This window comes from Convolutriloba macropyga, chromosome 1 (assembly GCF_964194025.1).
Source record: "Convolutriloba macropyga chromosome 1, txConMacr16.3, whole genome shotgun sequence".
Taxonomy (NCBI): domain Eukaryota; kingdom Metazoa; phylum Xenacoelomorpha; order Acoela; family Convolutidae; genus Convolutriloba; species Convolutriloba macropyga.
Window position 1 is genome coordinate 57936936 of NC_134468.1, and position 20288 is coordinate 57957223.

The 20288-nt window shown below is 37.2% G+C and overlaps 1 protein-coding gene across 1 annotated transcript in view; it reads right to left on the reverse strand.

The window, feature by feature from the left end:
- Positions 1–3586: 3586 nt before the first annotated feature.
- Positions 3587–20288, reverse strand: part of LOC142340818 (RNA-binding protein 25-like) — a 259293-nt gene continuing 242591 nt past the window's right edge. Inside the window, exons 7-17 of the mRNA XM_075391552.1 lie at positions 19826–20004; positions 18271–18483; positions 17889–18078; positions 17639–17712; positions 11146–11489; positions 10609–10823; positions 6404–6524; positions 5675–6021; positions 5273–5386; positions 4381–4527; positions 3587–3892 (exon numbers count right to left, since the gene is read on the reverse strand). Of these exons, the coding sequence (XP_075247667.1) occupies positions 3794–3892; positions 4381–4527; positions 5273–5386; positions 5675–6021; positions 6404–6524; positions 10609–10823; positions 11146–11489; positions 17639–17712; positions 17889–18078; positions 18271–18483; positions 19826–20004 (2043 nt within the window). The 3' untranslated portion in view covers positions 3587–3793. The remainder of the gene's footprint in view (positions 3893–4380; positions 4528–5272; positions 5387–5674; positions 6022–6403; positions 6525–10608; positions 10824–11145; positions 11490–17638; positions 17713–17888; positions 18079–18270; positions 18484–19825; positions 20005–20288) is intronic.

Consider the following 20288-nt stretch of genomic DNA (forward strand, 5'->3'; position numbering starts at 1 on the left):
CGTATTTGATTAGTGGTGTCGGGACTTCTTTCCACGATTGTGTTTCTCTCAACTGTTTGCTGTTTGCAATTCACGGCGTCGCCCGCTGGACCTTTTTGCGACTTAGAGAGTTGCTTATCGGATTTATTTAAGTCCGATTACAGCACTTGTTCAAATAAATCTGTAGTATTTTGGCTACGGCGACAACGCACAATATCACGAGATGATTGATGTTATGCGCAAAGGTTTTTTTTTTTCATTTTTGTTTTTCAAAATGAGTTAGTTCTTCGAATGCCAAAAGTGCGGCATGGGATGGTACTAAAATAAAAATTCTGATTGGCATTGTGGGGGTTGTGATAATCTCTAATGGAGGGACTGCAAATTACAGAGAGGTTAATCTTCTTTAACAGACCCACTTTTTGTTCGCGTGCATAATTGGATTTATTCGTTAAAATAACGCTATTGGTGTCGTTTTTTGTTTTCATCTTGTCGCCCATTGCTGACGGGTAAATTATTCCACATGGGTTTGTGTTTTGACTTCTATGTATTTCTCAGCAATTCGAGGCGGTCATATCATTCGATTCGATCTTCATGTTTTCCAAATTTTGCTAAGTCACTGCATGTTTTTCAGTGTTACTGTTATAGTTTCGGGTTCTGGAACTCACGAGGTATGAGAATCAGTTTTCGTATTCGTAGCAATCCGAATTCGTAACAATGTTTCGAAACTGGTTTTGAATTTCTTTTTTCAGTGGATTTTTTTTGCTAGTTTCAGTTTTACAGTTCTTTGGGTCAATGGATTCATGACCTACAACTGGCATATACTTCCTACAAATGGCATCCATTTTTGGATTTAAAAAATATTGTTTGCCCTTCTTCGCTCTGACGTTTTTGTTTGTGAGCGTCCTGGAATGCCTTCCTTTTTTACATCGTTGTCCTTTTTCAAGCCTAGTACATACAAAACAATAAAGATCCACAACAGTAGAAACTAAAAATTTATTTCTTTTACTGAAGTTTTGGAGATATTTCCAAACGTCTCCAAGAAAAGGCAAATAAAGAAATGTCAGCTGAGAAATGTCACATAAAAAACTAGTCTGATGAGAAGTAGAAAAATTCAAACAAAAAAACTACTTGAAAAACCTTGTGATGAAAAAAAATCTTGAGCCAAATAACACTTCTTTACTCTATTGGAAACAGCTGACAGATTTCCACAAAGTTCGATGGTTTTCTGATTGTTGAAATGTTAAATATTGAGATGTTATACATTAAGAAAATGGATAATTTACTGTAGCTTCTAATAGCTGCTATCAATTGACTTTCACTTAGAGTGATACCAACTCAGTCGAACTTATCTTTCAGAATAAAAGTAAAGAAAAATATTTTTGAAAGTGAGGAAAGTCGTTTTTAGGAGTGAGCTGGGTGAGGTACGTGTACCCAAAAAATTAGTAACGCAAATGCGCAACAAAATTGATCCACCAAGTGTGAAAAGTGACATCATGCACGCAAACCTCTCCAAAGATTCACAAACGAATAACAAAAAAACAATTACATAAAATTGTAGTAAAATACCTTGACAACGAAATAAAAAAGATAACATGACAATTTTTGAATTGAACTTCGATGACTATTTGACCTCTAAAACAAAAACTAGACTTACGAAATTGACTAAAATTGTATTTGGAGGTGCGCTTTGAAGACAAATCGACAAAAAAAACAAAACAAAAGTCTAATTAATTCACGACATTAAAAAATCGCAATTGAGAAAACCAGTTTTTGTCCAAACATTGTTTTTGCACTCCACATGGAAAAAAGAAGAATTTTGTTCCACATAACCATTCAGATTTTGCTTCACTTCGTCTTTTGGTGTGACCAAACTCACAATTCGATTCACGTTTCAACAAATCTTAGAGAAATATCGTCGAAAGAATTCCGGAGACAGATCGAAGAGTCATCACCGCCAAAAAAAAGACATTGGAGTAACACAATTGTCTTAGAACAACAAAAAAACCAGAATCGTTCTTAAACCGAAAAACAACAGAAAAGGTTAGACAAAAACAATTTAAGATGAACTTAAAAATTAAACAAAATATTTTAAAAACTAAGGATGATTTTCTCATAATAAAAAAACACTTTATCCTAAATTTTGCATTACTCAATCATTAGCTAACAGTATTGTTCATAAAAAGTCGAAAATTATCCCTTACTTTTTTATTGAATGAGAAAAAAAACTGCCAGATATAAAGTTTGTCGACCTTTTTGTCAATTTTTTCTCTCGAAATGAAATTCTTAACAAATCAAATGTTTCATAACACTAAAACTGTAAAAAACAGTTAACTGAGAGTGATAACTCACACAAGCAAAAGTTGCTTTTTCTTTTTCCCAATATGTGAACTAAAATAGAACAGTACAAAAATTGCTAAAATGGATTAAAGTTTGCGTAAACATCCAAATTTGCCAACAAAACTCTTTATTTTAACAAACGTCAAAAGGCAACCCGAAAACTATAATTTAGCAAGTTCGTACAAAATTTTAAAGCAGAAAACAGTCGTAAAAAAGTTGCCCGCAAAAGTGGACAGAACTAGAAATTTCGATAGCTTAGAGAACTCAAAACTGCCAGTATGAACGAAAAACCTTTTTGCTCCGTTCATCCCAATCGATCAGCGATAGATCAACCGATTAACGTTGGATAAATAGCTCTCGAACAACTGGCATTGGTCTGGCTTTCCTTGTTGCAGCTGCCTTAGGCTTAGGCAGTCTAGCCTGGTTTGTTGCAATGGAGGCAGAAAGTGGGAATATGAGAGCTAAAATGACGAGGAGGCCCAGCACTTTTTCAGTTCATTACACCTTGAATTTATGCCTCCTGAGCAGAATTTGTTTGAAGGAAAGTATGGTGAGGAAGTTTCAACGGGGCATAGCGACTCTACAATAATTGGTCTTCACACAATTGCTCAAAATCTTCAATGCAGTTTCGGTGAATCGTGAACTTACTAGGCTATCTTACAATCAATTTTGTTTTATCAAAGGAGTCTCCCAACAATTGATACCAAAAAGACGCTTTTTCCAATACTCCTTTTCGGATCGGTAAGACAGCGCTCCACAAATTCGTTGAATTGTAACCAGAGTATAGGACGTCGCAGCTAATTATATCACAATTTTTCTTTAATGGATAATTTCTCATGTTCGAACCCCAAGAGGGGGCTAATCAATTGCCGCCTGCTTCAGTCGGTGGGGAGGGGGGCTAAGAGGTTCACTAGGAGCTTCAGATGACATCATTACAGGTTACTATATACCACCATTAAGATTTGACACCAATATTTAGAATTTACACCAATTTCGGCGCATTTTCATTTGACTTTTAGAATTGACTTGCCGCCAGTTGAGTTCAGCTGTTCGAAATTGTGAATGAGAGAAATTTAGATCACGCAAAACGCAAGGTCAAGGGCGTAAAAGTCACTCGAAAAGTCAAAATGGTCAAGCAAAAACTTTGCATTAAAAAGACACGTTTACAATAACTGCTTCGATCTTCGTTCGAGAGCAATTAAACAGAATCTGGGATCAAAATCTGTATGGAATGATAGAATTTTCTTTAAAATGGTTCCACGTGAAAACAAAAACTTGAAAGATTAAATTCTCAAGCAAGGAGGAGGCAAAGATAAAACGCATACTACAAATTATAAGGATAAATTACTCAAGTTAAACCACAGTTTCGGTTACAGACAGACAGCTGCGTCAAGTCATTTAGAAACTAATAATAAATTGAGTTTTACAATTTTCAACATGATCAGAAAAGTCACAAATGAAAGTCAAATTAAGTTGGTCACTTGATATCTGACAAGCCTTGTTTCTTCGCTTCTGTTTCGTATATTAGTAACCTCCACAATTTGACCACAAATACTTTGGCCTCATCATCCAACACCTGAACAGACAAACTACCAGCTTACCAGGGTTTACAGCATAAAATACAAGACCTTCCAACAATACTCAATTTCCGTAAGCATTGTTAAATTGTTAGCATCGGCCACAAATTACTAATGTAAATGCGAAGACAAGGAACACAGAACTTGACAACCATTAGAAAGGAAGCCTACTATTATAACGCTTAATATATAACGCTTATGCAAATATAACGCTTAAAATTTTCCTTACGAATTAAATACTTAGACCTAAGAAATAAAGCCCCATCTTGTAATGAGGACATTGTAATGGGGACAACATAAACGCATCAGATTTGTTAACCAAAATTGCAATCTTCAGTCGTGCTTATTGGACACACTTATTTGTCCAGAAGTGCCTTTAGGTAAACATTGCGGAGCAATTTGAAGGTTTGAAGTGACTGGCCTAAACTCCTGTTACTTGTTAACATTATTGTGATCAGAAAAGGGAGGACAGGTGATTACTACAAACCATTTGCACGTCGTTGAGCAGCACATTCGGGTCTCCTTTGGACTCGACCTTGCCACAGATGAACTCGACCAGAGTGGGCTCCTCGTCCCCAATATATTCTTTGATCTTTTTGTTCACCCACGGCTTTATTCGCTTCTCCATCAACAGCTGAAACAAGATGCAACACTTGAACTACCTCTGGAATGTCGCAACTGAGATTCTTTTAGTTCTGCTACGGTCCTGTGTACTCTTCTAAGATAAAATGAGCCGCCAATAGCACAGATTCTCCGGTTAGGGAAAAACCCTCACCCAATTTTATATTGAAAAACTAAGGAAAAATTCCGCTTCGGAAACTCCCTTCGGAAATACAGACCCACTTGACCGCTAAAGAGCTGCGCATTTGGCCATGCCTTAGCGGTGCGTGGGACTTGATATGAAACTATCCAGGCCAAAGTTTAATGCTAGCGAGGTTTATTTCACTTGAGTTCAATAATTGCTCTCGAATGATGTTTGAAGCAATTATTGTAAACGTGTTGGCCTTTTTTGCCCGAAACGCTCGAAAAATGCAGGGATGCAAAATTTTCGCTTGATCGTTTTGACTTTTCGAACAACTTTTACGCCCTTGACTTTTTCGTTTTGCGTGATCTAAATTTCTCTCTCATTTTCAAGTGTCAGCAGTTCACTACTAAAAGTCAGATAAAAAGTCAGCCGAAATTTGGCCATTTTAAATTTTCTGAGTGGTTATTGTGGTATATAATTAACTAATAATGTCTTTTGCGTCAAAGCTAAGAGTCATTTGCGTCCTTTTGCGCATTTCTTTTTTCTTTTTTGGGGGGGGGGGGGGGGCTTGGGTGGTTATTTTCTCGACCCCGATGACTCTTAGCTGTATATTCAGAAGAACAGACAACCTTACCTTATCGACTTTGTCCCATTCGACAGAGTAGTTGAAAAGTTCTGTTCTGTCAGTGGGAATTTTCGAGATCAGTTCCTTCACCTTTTGTTGCTTCTCTTCCGCAGTCATCACAGGCTACAACGAAAGTACATAGCTGGATCTCTTGATCTAATGGCCTAAAAATTATTGCCAGAATATTTCAAGATGCAAGATTAGATAATCTTAAGCTGTTGGGGACCTTGAAAAGTTGTGAAATAAATTTGAGCAGAAAAATTCATCTCAAAATCGCCCTTAGACATCTAACCACTGTTTTTTGAGCTAAATGAAGTTTAAAAGGAAAGTTAAAAGTAATACCACTTATTTCCTGTCCAGTTTTTTTCAAAGCGGCTCGCAATTTTAATACGGTACAACTTTACGACAAACCTTTGAGACAGCCGAAGGCGGTGGAGGCAACTGGGCATCAACGGGGATCAGTTTCTTTTTCTTGGGCGCATCGTCGGCCTCGTCATCATCCTCTCCAAAGACAGAAGCTGCCTGGAGCTTTTTCTTGACCCCAACTTTGACATTTGGTGGTTGTGAATGTGGAGTGGTTTGTTGTTTACTACTGCTACTGGAGGTGTTTGTGTTTAATAGGGGATTGGCATTGTGGTGGGAAGAGGAGGCGGGTGAGTTTGGTCCACCTGATCCAGTCCAGTCTCCTGTTCTTGCAGGTGAGTCGTAATTGGACACTAACTGTCCACCACTCATGTAGTCTCCATCACCATTCATTTCTGGACAGAAAACAACATTTGATATTTTGAAATCAGCTAATAAGAAAATAATCCCATAATTGATCTGATGAAAACAGCGAAGCACAAAATTTTCAGCCATCAAACCCCCATGCCCACTCTATAGAACGTAATTTTTTACTTCTACTTAATTTTCGCTCATTTCATTGGTGTCTCAAACTACAACAGCATTATTTGCCTTCCGTTAAATTAGCTTTTTCAACCATCGTCCCGCTGCTTTAACAAAATGCCTAAGAGGGGTAAAAAGGGGCAATAGGAAAAAATTCATGCTGTGAATTGCTTGTCCTTCAACTACAGTAGGCGCTTAACATATTCCCATTTCTTTCGTTCAAGCTGGACATGCATACGTAATTGCCATACTAACGGAGTTTGTCCTGATTGACAGCAGAGGAGGATATGGATTTCTTGCCAAATTCAATCGTCATTTTCTTTTCAAACACGTGTTGGTGACTTCCATTGCTCTCACTGTTGTCTGCATGTGCATTCTAAAACAAATGAACATCCATGCAGAAGCAACATTACATTATGCCTCAGATACCGCTTGTACCTCTTGTACCGGCTTGGAATCCAGTACTAACTTGGTCAACATCACTAAAACCGCCTAATTAAATTTTAAAATTTCGAAAAAAAATATTTTGTTTTTCTTAAAACCAAATTTTGTTTTTAAAAATTGTATTTACCATTGATGTTTTTTGCCGATTAAAAACTAGCGAATGAAGCAATGTTCTTCTAAGTCGGAAAAACAGAAGGCGCCAAGTTATTATAATAGCAAAAATCTACTTTGAAAATGTAAAACCGAAGCACAAACATTTTCTTTTCTATATTCGAGTGTTGTTTTGAGGAAAAAATCTTTGTTTCACAGGAAGTCACCATTTCAGCAATTTCAAAACCACAGAGACGAAAAAAAAACGCTTTCATTAACCGAACAACAGATGAACAAAATTCATTATTGAAAAGTAAAAATGGAAAAGTTTTTATTTTAAAATCTTTATTGTCATAGAAGATCATTTCTCTTCAAATTATTGAAACTTTCCATTTCTTAAAATATACCAAAGAGTGAAAGTGCCAAAACGTAAACTTTACCGGAAACCAATGTTAGAGTCAAATTGAGGCAGACTGCTAAGACTGTTAGAAATCTTAAAAATTTAGAAAAATGACTTATTTGCTGCAAATTGCGGTTTTTAACACTTTAAAATAAATTATGTTTGTTATATTTATCTGCTAAGGTAACCCATCTGGAAGTTTTTAAAAATTAATTGGTCTATAATGCTAAGATACAACAAAATTGACGTTTTTTTTTTCGAAAAACTTGAAAAAGGTTCACTTCAAAGAATAATGTCAAAATTACGATTACCGATACAATTAACTCAAAAAGCCCACACCTAGTTTTCTAGAAAAGACTACCTAAATGAAAGGTGACAAACCTTGAGTAGAGACCAAATTGAAAAAAAAGTTTTAAAAATGTGGTGTTGGGGATTGTATTTGTTGTGATGAACTAATTAATTAGTCTGCAATTGCACACAGAAGGCCATTTAATTTCGTTTCCGCTCTGCTCTGAGTTTATTGCTTGGAGATAAGAGGTCGGATTTTGATTGAATAGCCCCATTTACCGGGGATTTTAGATTCTGGCGGAAAATATTTTTATTCAATATACGACTACCAGCAGACCGGTGAACTTGCAACATCTTCCTAGCAGCTGATTATCTCGGACATATTTCCAGTTTGCGTTGAGAATCACTGGTAGCAGTGATTTCATTCTTTCTTTTTTGTTTTTATTTGTTTTTGTGCCGCTGGTAGCAGTGATGAGGTCGTCACTTTTTGCTTAAACGTGGTGCCGCTGGTAGCAATGGCAGCCTGTTTTATTATGTTTTTAAGCTATGTGTCGAGAAGCTAAGAAAGCGGAAAATTCAGGCAATATTGAGATAATTGAGAAATGGATAACCTGCCTGACCGAAAGTTGTCCGGTTCAAACTAAAATTTGTGTTCCGTCAAGCTATGCTTTTTCTCAAAATTTTCTCTGCGGATTTTGCGCTGCAAATGACAAAATCAAGATCGAGAGAAACTATTCTGCGGCTGTAACGAACTCAATTAAAAATGAACAGCGGACACGTGCAACACTTTTTGCCGAAGTCCAACGGGAACAGACAGGTAAGGACGCCAAAAAACTGAATTTGGTAGTCAAAGGAACCCAGCAATCTCCCTCTAAATCTGAAGCTGCTCTTGCTCAAGAGTTTGCTAAGAAACTCAATATTACAATCAGCGTCAATGACGTTGAGTGCAAACGAATAGGAACATTAAATACTTCTACAGGTTGTCAGCTTCTCCTGAAATTTGAGGAACAGCTGAAACGAAAAGAGTTTCTGCGCAAATCTGGAAAGCTGCGTGATGGTCCAAATTTGTCTAATGTATAAATCTCTCCCGGCCTTACGAGAGCTGAACGCATTCAACAATTGAACCTTCGATTAGAAAAACGAAAAAGGGGCGAAAATCTTGGATCGGCTTACGAAATTCGATGGGGTCGCGTGCGCGAGAATTGCCTAAATTTTATAGATAACTCTTCCATTCTTCTCCTGAATGTTCAAAGCATCCTGTCAAGCTCTTGGTCATTTTGAAACCATTTGTCTATTTGTTCTACGCTTATTTGCTTTGAGACGTGGCTTGCTAACTCAACAAATGATACTCAAATGATACTGAGACGTGGCTTGATAACTCAATTTTTGCATGAATTGTATATCTAAACTTTGATGAAAATGTACAGCAAATTGTCGTTTATCTCGACTTCTGTAAAGCGTTTGATTCAGTCGATCACCCCTATCTTCTCGTGAAGCTGACAATTTTTGGTTTTGACAAGAATTTTGTGGTCCTTATTTCCTCTTATCTTGAAATAGGTAAAATCGGTAATTTTCTGTCGGATTTCTTACCTGTCTCTAGAGGTGTGCCGCAAGGCAGTGTTTTGGGACCTATTCTTTTCCTGACTTACATTGACGACATGCATGAAGTTCCTGAGTGTTCAAAAATGTACTGATTTGCCGATGATGCCAAAGGGATTCGTGCGAACAATCTGTTCAACACGATCTTTGTGCTCTTAGATTATGATCCTGTTTTAATTCACTTTCTCTCAAAGCGACGAACTATCTTGGCTCGAGCCAGTCAGCGACCTGGGTGTTGAAGTATCTAGTTCACTCAAGTGGGGAGCTCATTTAAAGATCAAATTTGTCAAAGCTCGTAGAGCTCTTAGTTATTTGAAGCATAGTGTTCCTTCAAACCTTTCCTCTGGAGTTAAGTTCAATCTATACAAAACATGTGTTACCTCTGTGTTATTGTACGGTAACCCTGCTTGGTATCCTCATATCTGTGAACTTCAGAAGCTTGAGAATTTGAATTATCATGGACTTCTTTGGTGTTTCGGTTGTGATAACCATGAAAAATTATTACAGAAGTCTCATTCGTTGCCGATCAGTTATCAACTCATTGAACTTGATCTTCGGTTTTTTCTGACAATAATGAATGAAAAGAACTGCATTAGTTTCGATGATTACTTCAAATTAAAAAAATCCGTTAACTTAAGAGCGCAGAATCTGGAACGCCTAGTCCTAACGAGATCGAGAAAACGATTCACCGAAAAATCTTTTTTCTTCCGTGTTGAGAGACTAGTAAACGACGCTGTCGTTCTCCTGAACATCAGTATATTTCTTCAAGTCAAAATTTTCCCGACAAACCACAATTCACAACCTGTTGATCGACTTAACGCCATCTAAATGACATTAATGTAACGTGCACTTGGTATCTAAAATGTAGATGTAACTTTTGTATAGCTTAACTCTTACAGCTGTAACTTTTACAGTTAATTGTAGCTTTTTTAAATTTTGTGTACAGCACCTGATTATTGTATTATTTGTTTTACTGTACATCCTGTTAAAGGTAATTCAAGTCTTTCACTACTACTACTATATTTTAAGGTTAGTCTGTCTAATTTTCCCCAACCCATTGCTTTCGGATACTCCCAAACATTTCTCTGACAGAATTTAATGTTCTTTTTGTGATCTTGAGAGGTAAGTGGGAACATTCTGTGCTACGTACCGACTAGAACGGGACGTCGTGTTTATGTTGGAAATATATCTCAGCAAAGTATTATTGTTACTCATATTTAGTAAAACGAAACAACAAGACTGCCGTAAATTTTTAAAAAAAAACTCGTTGGAAGGCGAGTTAAAATAGTTGACATCGTACTTGAAATCTTGATATTTTACTTGCACGCTTAAAACCCAAGACTCAAACATATTAAACAACAAAGGTTTTCGCTATTTCTTTAAGCAAACTTATGTTGCTTTTCAAGCAAACTTATTCGAAATTCCACAGAGTTTTCCAAGCTCGGAGTGCGAGACAAAAAAATTCTGATTTGAGTCAAAAAGACGCTCTGAAGTAAAGAGACTTTGAATTCTATATAGTGCCCACAGATTAATTGTACGGGGATGGTAAAATTAGTTATATCAAATTTTTACACCTACAATATTTCATTTTTCCATATCAACCAAAAAAAGAGAAGTTGCCAATGTAGCAAATACTTACCCATCCATTGTGTGCACTAGCAGCAGTGTTTTTCATCATGGCAGCCAGTTTCTGCTTCTCAATCGCTTCTTCATCCACTGATGCCTCGTGTTCATTGTTGTCAGTGCCTCCTCCGCTCACACTAGGCGCATTGCTCTCAGTGCCCGGTCCCTCTTCCTCTTCCCCATTGTAGGAATCCCCGTCCATTTCAGGCATACCATCTGGTCCATGGGCACCTGCAGTACATTTGAACATGTGATGACAACCTAAGTTGAGTCAAGCCTATGGCTTAGCCACGTTATTTCAAGCTTGAAAATATGCTTCCACTCCGAACAGGTATTTATTTATTTAAAAGCGACGTCGATTAAAAGTTCCATTCTTTTCATTATTGGACACAGCGTTTAATAATTGTTCGAAATTCTCAACAAAATAGGCAAAAGTAATAATTGCTTGCCTGTTCATTATATAAGCCGAGTAATATTCTAATGTATAGAATTGAAAAGCAGATCAATAAGACTTAAGGCGCGATTTAAAGTAGCCGATATACTTTCAACTGACCTGTCATATCCGACATAGCAGGGTGTTGCATCTTTTTACTGGGAGACAAAATTTGCCCAGATTCGATCTTCTTACTCATAGCCTTGAACGGATTAGAGGACTCAATCGCTCCCTTCTTTTTCTTCCTTTCCTTCAACTGTCGTTCACGCTCTTTCAAAGGTTTGTTCATATTTTCCTCAAACTCTTTGACGATTTTAGCAACCTCTCCCTCTGGATCTGGATTGTTCTCGGCTCTCAGTCGCTGCAATATTTCGTCTAGCTCATCCTTCTCTTTAAGTCTATCTTTCTCGTCAATTTCTTTCTCCTTCTCTCTGTCTCTCAGCCGACGATTCAGGGCGTTAGACCTAATCACATTAATTTGAAAAAGCATATGCATTAACGTTTTTATTAAATTCAATATTCTAGACGAAATGCTCAGACCTTCTATGCCTGATAATTATGATAATTGAATAACACGATAGGAGGGCGAAAATGTGCAAAACATGCGGACACTTCATGTTCTACTGACTGAGTTCAGTCAACGATCACCTCTTTGAAAAACGTCTCAATCAGTTTATCCCGTTTTTCGAGACGAATAATAAATTTTTTTAAAAATCAAAGGGAAAACTGCCAAAAAAACAGCCGCCGCTGACCCCACTGACAGAGGTTGGGATTAAAACGTTAAGAAAAAATTGATGGAAGCCTATTTTTTCTAAGTCTCAAAACTTTTCTAATTTAGTTTGCAGTTTCACGAGACATGATAAATAAGGTTAGTTTGCGCCATTGTGGGCTCAAAAACTACAAAAATGATCTTTCACCTTTAATTTAAGCCTTACATTAGGTTCAGCGCTCTAACCGCTTGAAGGACAACTAAAACCAGGTTAGGGCCAAGTGGTGGGCATCAAGAGATTAGTGGGGGCACGTAGGTGGGGTATAGAGGTTAGTTAGGTAGGGAACAGGTACGTTGGAGGGGGTTCTGTAGTTTGAGGTTCTGTAGGGAGGAGGGACTGCTATAGGGAGGCAAATTTCTCGATGACCTTTTGACCTTGAATATTACCAGCAGTTCCTAACTACTATATATTGGAGCCTAATCTACTGCTGCTAAAATCCAATGTTAGAAAACAGAAGTCAACATTCTAAAACAGAAGTCGACGTTCGAAAACAAATAAGTCACGGTTCAAGTCATGAACAAACCTGGTTCAGCCAATAAAAAAGAAAACTGTAGAATGCCAAAACTCCTTTTTGAGTAGTCAAAAAGGAGAGCGCCTAAACAATAGCCTTTGAGAGGCTGACGGCGGCCATTAGAAACAATAACCAGTAAAACCATACCCGGCAGATTGCCGGAAAATACCCACCGTCGATTCTTATAACCAAGATTGGGATTGAAAGAGGAAAAATTAACGAAAAAAATTATTTTTGTACAAACAATTTTGAAGTGCGAAATATTTTGATGTCATTTTGGAGCTGACCATACTCCTGTTTCGTAGTTAGACGACACAGGGGCTATTATCAATACCAATAAGCATTAGAGATGGTAACTAAGAACAAAGTTCGAGTAACGGGCATCTAAAATTGGGCTTTATGGGTTTATCCCGTTTCCATTTCTGATTTCGCATTTTGATACTGACTCTGTTCATTTGGTTTGCCGAGCAACTGCTATCTAAAAACAATTTTTAGCAGAATGAGAGAAAAGTGAAATTAGCATAGAGAAGTCAAACGATTTCACGCAAAATGTTGAGAACAAGCTATGAACAAAGGTAAAGCGAAAAAATTTTAGTACGAAGTAAAAAAAAACATAGCAGTACAAGTCCTGACGTACAATTCAAAGAATTTTAATTGACTAAACAAAAAACTGGACCTAGAACGGACTATGAGCCAATTGGGAAAACCATTTCTAAAAAAAATCAGATAAAAAAAACAAAAAAAAAACAAGAAAATCAATGTCAAAATGCCGCTAGCGAGAACAAAAAACCACTAGCGAGAAGTAAAAAGTTGATTCTAACAAAAAACTAGGCCTCGAATGAACTAAGAATGGATTGGGAAAACCATTTAGAAAAACATCCGATCCAAAAAATTCGAACCAAAGTGAAATGGCCGCATGTGAACAAAAAACCACTAGCGAGAAAGCGAAATTTTGTTCAACCACCGTTCTCACTCTACTTTAAAATTAGAGCGAAAAAAATTCACGCCACAAAACCACTCGCTTTTTCGCTCCATTTACTGTTTCGGCGTGCCCAAAATCACTACTCCAATTTGACTTCAAAAATCATGAAAATTAAGAACAGATCTTAAAAAAAAGACAGAGCCCCAATACAATTCAAATTCTTTGAATTGTAATAAAAAAGGAGCGCTATAATAGCCAGCTGAGAAGCTGAGGCGGCTATTAATATCAGAAACAACTCAAACAAGTTGTTTTTCATTTGTTTTATCTTAGGAACCAACAAAAATCAAAAAGGAGGGTAGAATCGAGTCCACGAACATCACGCGATAAATCATTAAAATCTGCTTTCTGTCGTTCTTCAGAAGCTTTGCTGAACCGTACGCCTAGCCTATTAAAGCTCTGTCAGGGCTACTCTGAGACTTGATGCCCGCAGGCGTTTACCAATTTATGCCATTTTTGAAGATGCGAAGTCAAGTTAAATTGCACAATCGAGCAGAATAATATTCCAGCTAAAAAGTCTAGTTAAAAACGGTCAAACAAAAATTTTAAATAAAAGGCATACGTTCAGAGTAATTGCTTTAAACTTCGTTCGAGTGCAACCAATCAATTTCAGAGCACTTTTCAGCAGTAAACGACGGTCACCAACTAAGTTAAGCCGCTTTAAATTCTTAATGAGAGCAAATTAACACGCGAAAATCAAGGAGTCACATCGGAAAATTATTTGGAATTCAGTTAAACAAAAACGCTCAAAAGAAAAATTAGATGTATTCTGCTTGCCCCGCCTTAAAGGACATATAATTCACGACTCCCAGGCGCACGTACTAGTTCGTTACATATTAACATTCTATATAACAACACATAATTTGTAACTGCGAGCATAAAAACATTGGGGTGAAACAAAAGAGATCCCAAAAATCGGTAGCACAAATTGCATAAAAATCCGACAACACTAAACTAATTGCAACAAATTCTGTTCTTTGAGAACAACAATGCACGGAAAAATTACCTTAGAATACTATTCTACTGTAGAAAGTTTCTGAAAATGAAGACACAATTTAGCTCACATTTTAATACTGGTTATGAGGCAGAAGATTTCTAAGTACAGGTAGGGGCGGGTTAACGGTATTTAGGGGAAACGGTTGTTTGACGAAACTGACGAACGCGCGGTCAGAGGGCCCGAGTTTGCAGTCATGGACCAAGTTGACTCAACAAAGAAAATACTGAAGCATCACTATAACAAAAACGTCAAAAGTAAAAAATACCAACAGGGCCCATATAATTGCTGCAAGCACCAAATACTCTAAAGATAATTATGAAACCAGAGCCGTAAAAGGTGAAAAATTTTACACATGGAAATTTGAAAAATCCGCGACCCATTGCCGAAAAACGTCCGCCATAACCCATAACCCCCATTGGGATTGGAAGAACAGAAAATGAAAAACATTGATTGCTCTACGAACATTTTTGAAGCGCGAGCTAATTTGATTGGATCTTGTAGTTAGGAATACTCGTTTGCCTAAAGAGACGATAAAGGGACTAGTATTAATAGCATTAAAAACATTAGACCAGGTAACTAGAAACATAGCCGGCAGATTGCCGGAAAATAGCCGCGATAGACGCTCGTGGCCTTCCATGAATTGAAACACCTAAAGAAATAAGATAGACAGATCGACCACCAGTCCTTCAATAGACCACTAGACTTTTCGGGTTAGCTTCGGACTGTCAATTTTTTGACACATGCGTTCTCTAAGGAAAAAGACCTTAAAGAGCTATTTCAAAATTGATATTCGAAATAAAAAAAACTCAAGACTAATAATCACAAATTAGGGCATATAAGATTGGCACTACTTAGATGCACACTATTAACTAGTAAATCTTCATAAAAAATTAAAGTTCCTTAAGTGAGTTCAGAAGTCTTTTTTTAGTGAGGTAAGTCACGCAATTGACCTAAAAGCAGAAACGACGTCACGTACACAAATTTTAAATGCAAAGCAATAGAAGTCACTGAAGTCAATTCCAAGAAGTCAATTCCAAGAAGTCAGGTCGTAAGAATCATCGATGGAGACGACGAATTAAAAAAAACCACCATGTCCCCAATAATAGCCGCTATCGCTTCGCGGCTATTAAAAAGAAAGTTCTATTTTGACTTTCTTCGATAATTATTCTGTTCACTTCTGAGTGACTTGCTCAGCAATTGCTCTTTAAAAGCATTTTGAGTTTCAATGACCAACAATGAAAGTAGCCTCGAGAAGACAACGAATTCATACAAAATGTTGCAACACAGGTGACAGATTGCCAAAAATAGCTGCGATAGCTTTGTAGATCTACAGCCTTAAAAAGATTACAGACAAATAAGATAAACTTCTCTAGTTTTGATTCACTGCTGAGATGTTGAGCACCTTAGTTTTAATTGATAACCTGTATACTTATTGCTGCTTCCATTAGCTGCTCTAAAATAACCTTCAAAAAATTCATTTTAAAAGTGAGCAAAATCATTTTTGAGAGTGATGTAAGTGATCACGCAAATGAACAAAAACCTCGCTCCTCTAGGAATGGAAAATGACGTCACGCAAGCAATTCATTCAAAATTGCATGAATGAAACATAGCCGACAAATTGCCGGAAAACAGCCGCCGTTGACGCGCTTGATGCAGATCGGGATTGAAACAAAAAAGATAAAATTTGACATAATTTTTTTGCTTTTTTTCAAGGTCAAAAAGTGTTACAATTTGGCGTGCAGTTTCAGTTAGATTCTAAAACTAAACTTAATTCAGCTTCTAAACTGAAAGCTATTAAACTTAATGCTATTGTCAGCTATCAATTGCTAATAACTTTGATAACCTAATGCTCTGAATTAATGAGCGGGCTTTATCGGTTTATCCCGTTTCATTTGATTTCGGTTTATCCCGTTTCTTTCGACAATATTCACTACATTGCGTAATTCAATGCCTGAAAGAATTTAAAATATACTCAGTTAAAACAGTGAGTGAGGTAAGTCAGAAGTCAATCGTGAAAATAGTGATTTATGTAAAACAAAAAACGTGATCAAAGGGTAAAGCGAATTGAAACAGGAGAACGCCTAAATAATATCCGTTGAGAGGCTGACAGCGGCTATTAATAAACAAAAGCAGAATTCAAGTGATCGCGACGTCATGAGGTGGTAACAAAATTCTTGACACAATAATAAAAACAACCGGGAGAATTCCGGAAACACTTCGAAACTTCTCCAAACAAAAGTAACCCAGCAAAAAATTTTATAAGGGAATTGAAGTTAACTAGCCTACTGAAAACACAAAACGGAGCGCAATCTAGCTATTATCATAAAAGATTGAAAAGCAACACTACCAAGGATGGGACAAAGCATAGAGCATGGGATACTGACAAAATCGAACTAAATTGAGATAAAAAAAAACTGCGTTCTGCAGAACTCCTGAAAAAGTTTAATCTACAACAAACGCAATTCAATTAATGACTTGGAAATTTGATCCGAAATAATAAGAAATTTAAAATTTCTCAGGTGAAAAAATCAAAAACAAGTCATTTAAAATCTAATATATTTCTATATAGCTTGATTGCAGAAAAGACTGGTTCAAAAATAAAGGTCAACTTTTGGTAGAACACATTGACGGTCACCAAAAAACTTTTAACAACTGTTTTTAGTTAGATAGTTCTACCCATGTCACGACCGCAATTCAGTTGAAATTGCATGAAAGAATGCACAAAAAGCAGATTTGAAGTAACTGTGACGTCATATGACAGTAACAAAAATCTTGATTAAAAAATAGCCGGCCAAGTCCGACACAATTCAAAGAAGTTTCACTGACTAAGCAAAAAAACAAGAATGGACCTAGAATGGACTATGAATTGATCGCGACAACTATTTAGAAAAAAAAACATATCAAAAAAATGTCAAAATTCCGATGTGAACAAAAAAACAGCTAGCGATAAAGCAAATTTTTGTTCAAACACCATCTACTCTCTTTAAAATTAGAGCGAAAAAATTTTTCGCCGCAAAATCACTTGCTTTTTTGCTCCACTTCCTGTTTCGGCGTGAACAAATTATTCCAATTTGACTTCAAAAATCATGAAAATGTGTAAACATATCTTAAAAACAGACAGCGCCCCAATACAATTCAAATTCTTCGATTGTAAAAAACCAAGAGAAGGCCGATAAGCGCCCCAGTTACCGCTTTGCGGCTATTAACCAGGAACACCGCAAAATAGCTACGATCAGCTTACAGCTTCGCAGCTATAAGACACGCCTCTACTCTTCCCGTCGTAAGAAATAGGCCTGCTATAATAGCCGGCTAAGAAAATGAGGGCGGTAATTAATAACAAAGCAGCAGTGACTCACACGTAGAATCTAGGATCGTCCCTTTGGTCCTCGTACTCCTCCAAAAATTCCTTGAGTCTCTTCGCTTCTTTGATCTAAACATTACAGCTTGTGTTAATCAACGATGCTCAAAGCCGATGACATCCCAGGAGCTGCCTAGAGTGAAACGTACACTATGAATAAACGAAAACACTTTCTTTTACATAGACTATATACAGCCGGCGGCTTGGCATTCGCAGACATGCTAATCATAGAAGAAAGTGACGCTGACCTGTTCTTTGAGTTTGTCTCGTTCTTTCTCCCGTTCCTTTTCTGCCTCTCTGATCTTCTTTTTCTCTCTTGTTTCCCAACTCTTCAGTCTCTCCTGGTAGGCGGCTTCTTTCTCCCTCAGCTGCTTCTCTAACTTCTCTTGTTCTCGACGCTCTTCTTCCTCTTCGTGCGAGGCACCACCACCTCCTGATCTGAAGACACACCAAACACACGCGTTATATAGCGCCAATTGACCATAAAATTGGGTTCGAAATTCTCATTTATTTAGAAAGTGCTCCCTATTGATGATTCAAATATTTTCTGGTAAAAATTGGAGCAGTCCCCCCATGTACAATGGTTTGAAATATATTTTAAAATCCGCCGAATAGAGGTCAAGATGTTACCTTCTGGATCGTGACCTTGACCTCCTTCTCTCTCGTCTACTCTCTGCATCTCTCTCCCGCTCTCGTTCGCGTTCTCGCTCCCTCTCCCTTTCTCTATCTCTCTCCCGTCTCTCCTCTTCTCTTCGACGTCTGGCTCGCTCACGTGCCGGAGAAGGCGATGAGACTCTTCTGCGTCTACTTGGACTGGAACGCTTCGAAGATCTCTCACGTGACCTGTAAGTATTAAGGCTATTCACTGGCTACTAAAAATTAGCGATATTAACTATTTTCTTCACTACTTGAACACCCTAACGCAATATTTTGTCCCACTTCGATTGAAAACCAGCCTAACATTATTTTTAGAATAGATCGAAAGGAAAAGAAAAACATAGCCGGCAGATTGCCGGAAAATAGCCGCGACAGACGCTCGTGGCCCTCCATGAATTGAAACACCTAAAGAAATAAGATAGACAGAACGACCACCAGTCCTTCAATAGACCACTAGACTTTTCGTGTTAGCTTCGGACTGTCAATTTTTGACACATACGTTCTATAAGGAAAACGCCCTTAAAGAGCTATTTCAAAATTGATATTCGAAATCAAAAACTCAAGACTAATAATCACAAATTAGGGCATATAATATTGGCACTACTTAGATGCACACTATTAACTAGTAAATCTTCATAAAAAATTAAAGTTCCATAAGTGAGTTCAGAAGTCATTTTTTTGAGTGAGGCAAGTAACGCAATTGACCTAAAAGCAGAAACGACGTCACGTACACAAATTTTAACTGCAAAGCAATAGAAGTCACTGAAGTCAATTCCAAGAAGTCAGGTCGTAAGAATCATCGATGGAGACGACGAATTAAAAAAACATAGCAGGACAAGTCCTGACCTACAATTCAAAGAATTTTCATTGACTAAACAGAAAAACTAGACCTAGAATGGACTATGAGTGAATTGAGAAAACCAATTTTGAAAAAAATCAGAACAAAAAATTAAGAAATAAACAAAAAATCAATGTCAAAATGCCGCATGTGAACAAAAAAAACCACTAGCGAGAAATGAAAATTTATTTCAAAAAAAAAAACTAGGCCTAGAATGAGCTGTGAATGGATTGGGAAAACCATTTAGAAAAAACCTATCCGAAAAATCCAAAAAACAGTAAAAATCAGAGTGAAATTGCCGCATGTGAACAAAAAACCACTACCAAGAAACCGAATTTTTGTTCAAACACCGTTTTCTCACTCTATTTTAAAATTAGAGCGAAAAAAATTCACGCCGCAAAGCCACTCGCTTTTTCGCTCCATTTCCTGTTTCGGCGTGACCAAAAACACCACTCCAATTTGACTTCAAAAATCATGAAAATGTGTGAACAGATCTTAAAAAAAAGACAGCGCCCCAATACAATTCAAATTCTTTGAATTGTAAAAAACCACGATGTCCCCAATAATAGCCGCTATCGCTTCGCGGCTATTAAAAAAAACACCATGAGTTCGTTAACCTCAAAGCAACAGTTAAGAGAGCAAATTACAGACACTAATGGTATCATTGAAAGACCAAACACGCAACTGAACCTTTTCTTGTGCTCTTTGTCTTCTCTCTCACGTGACCTCTTGGGCTTGGAGCTCTTTTTCTTGTCAGTTGTACTTTCCGATTCACTTTCCTTATCACTACCCTCTTCTGCTTTCTTCTTCTCCTTCATGCGCTTTTTCACCTCTTTCTCAATCTCCTCCTTGTCAGGTCCATTGTCATCCTAAACATCCTCACAGAATCACTAACTCAGAACCAGAGAACCCTGCACCTTCCAAACAACCCCATCCTTTAAAACGCGAACAAAAAAAATGACAGAACAGATAACTGCTCGGTTTCCACTTATATTCAATGACCGATAGGTTTAAAATTCAAAGGAGGGGTCCTCATTTTAAAAGAGAAACTCTGGGGCCAAAACTGATTCACACAAAACGTTACATGTACATATAGTATAATGATTTTGAAAATAAATTGGCTAAGAGGTTGATTGGTGAATTGAGTAGAATA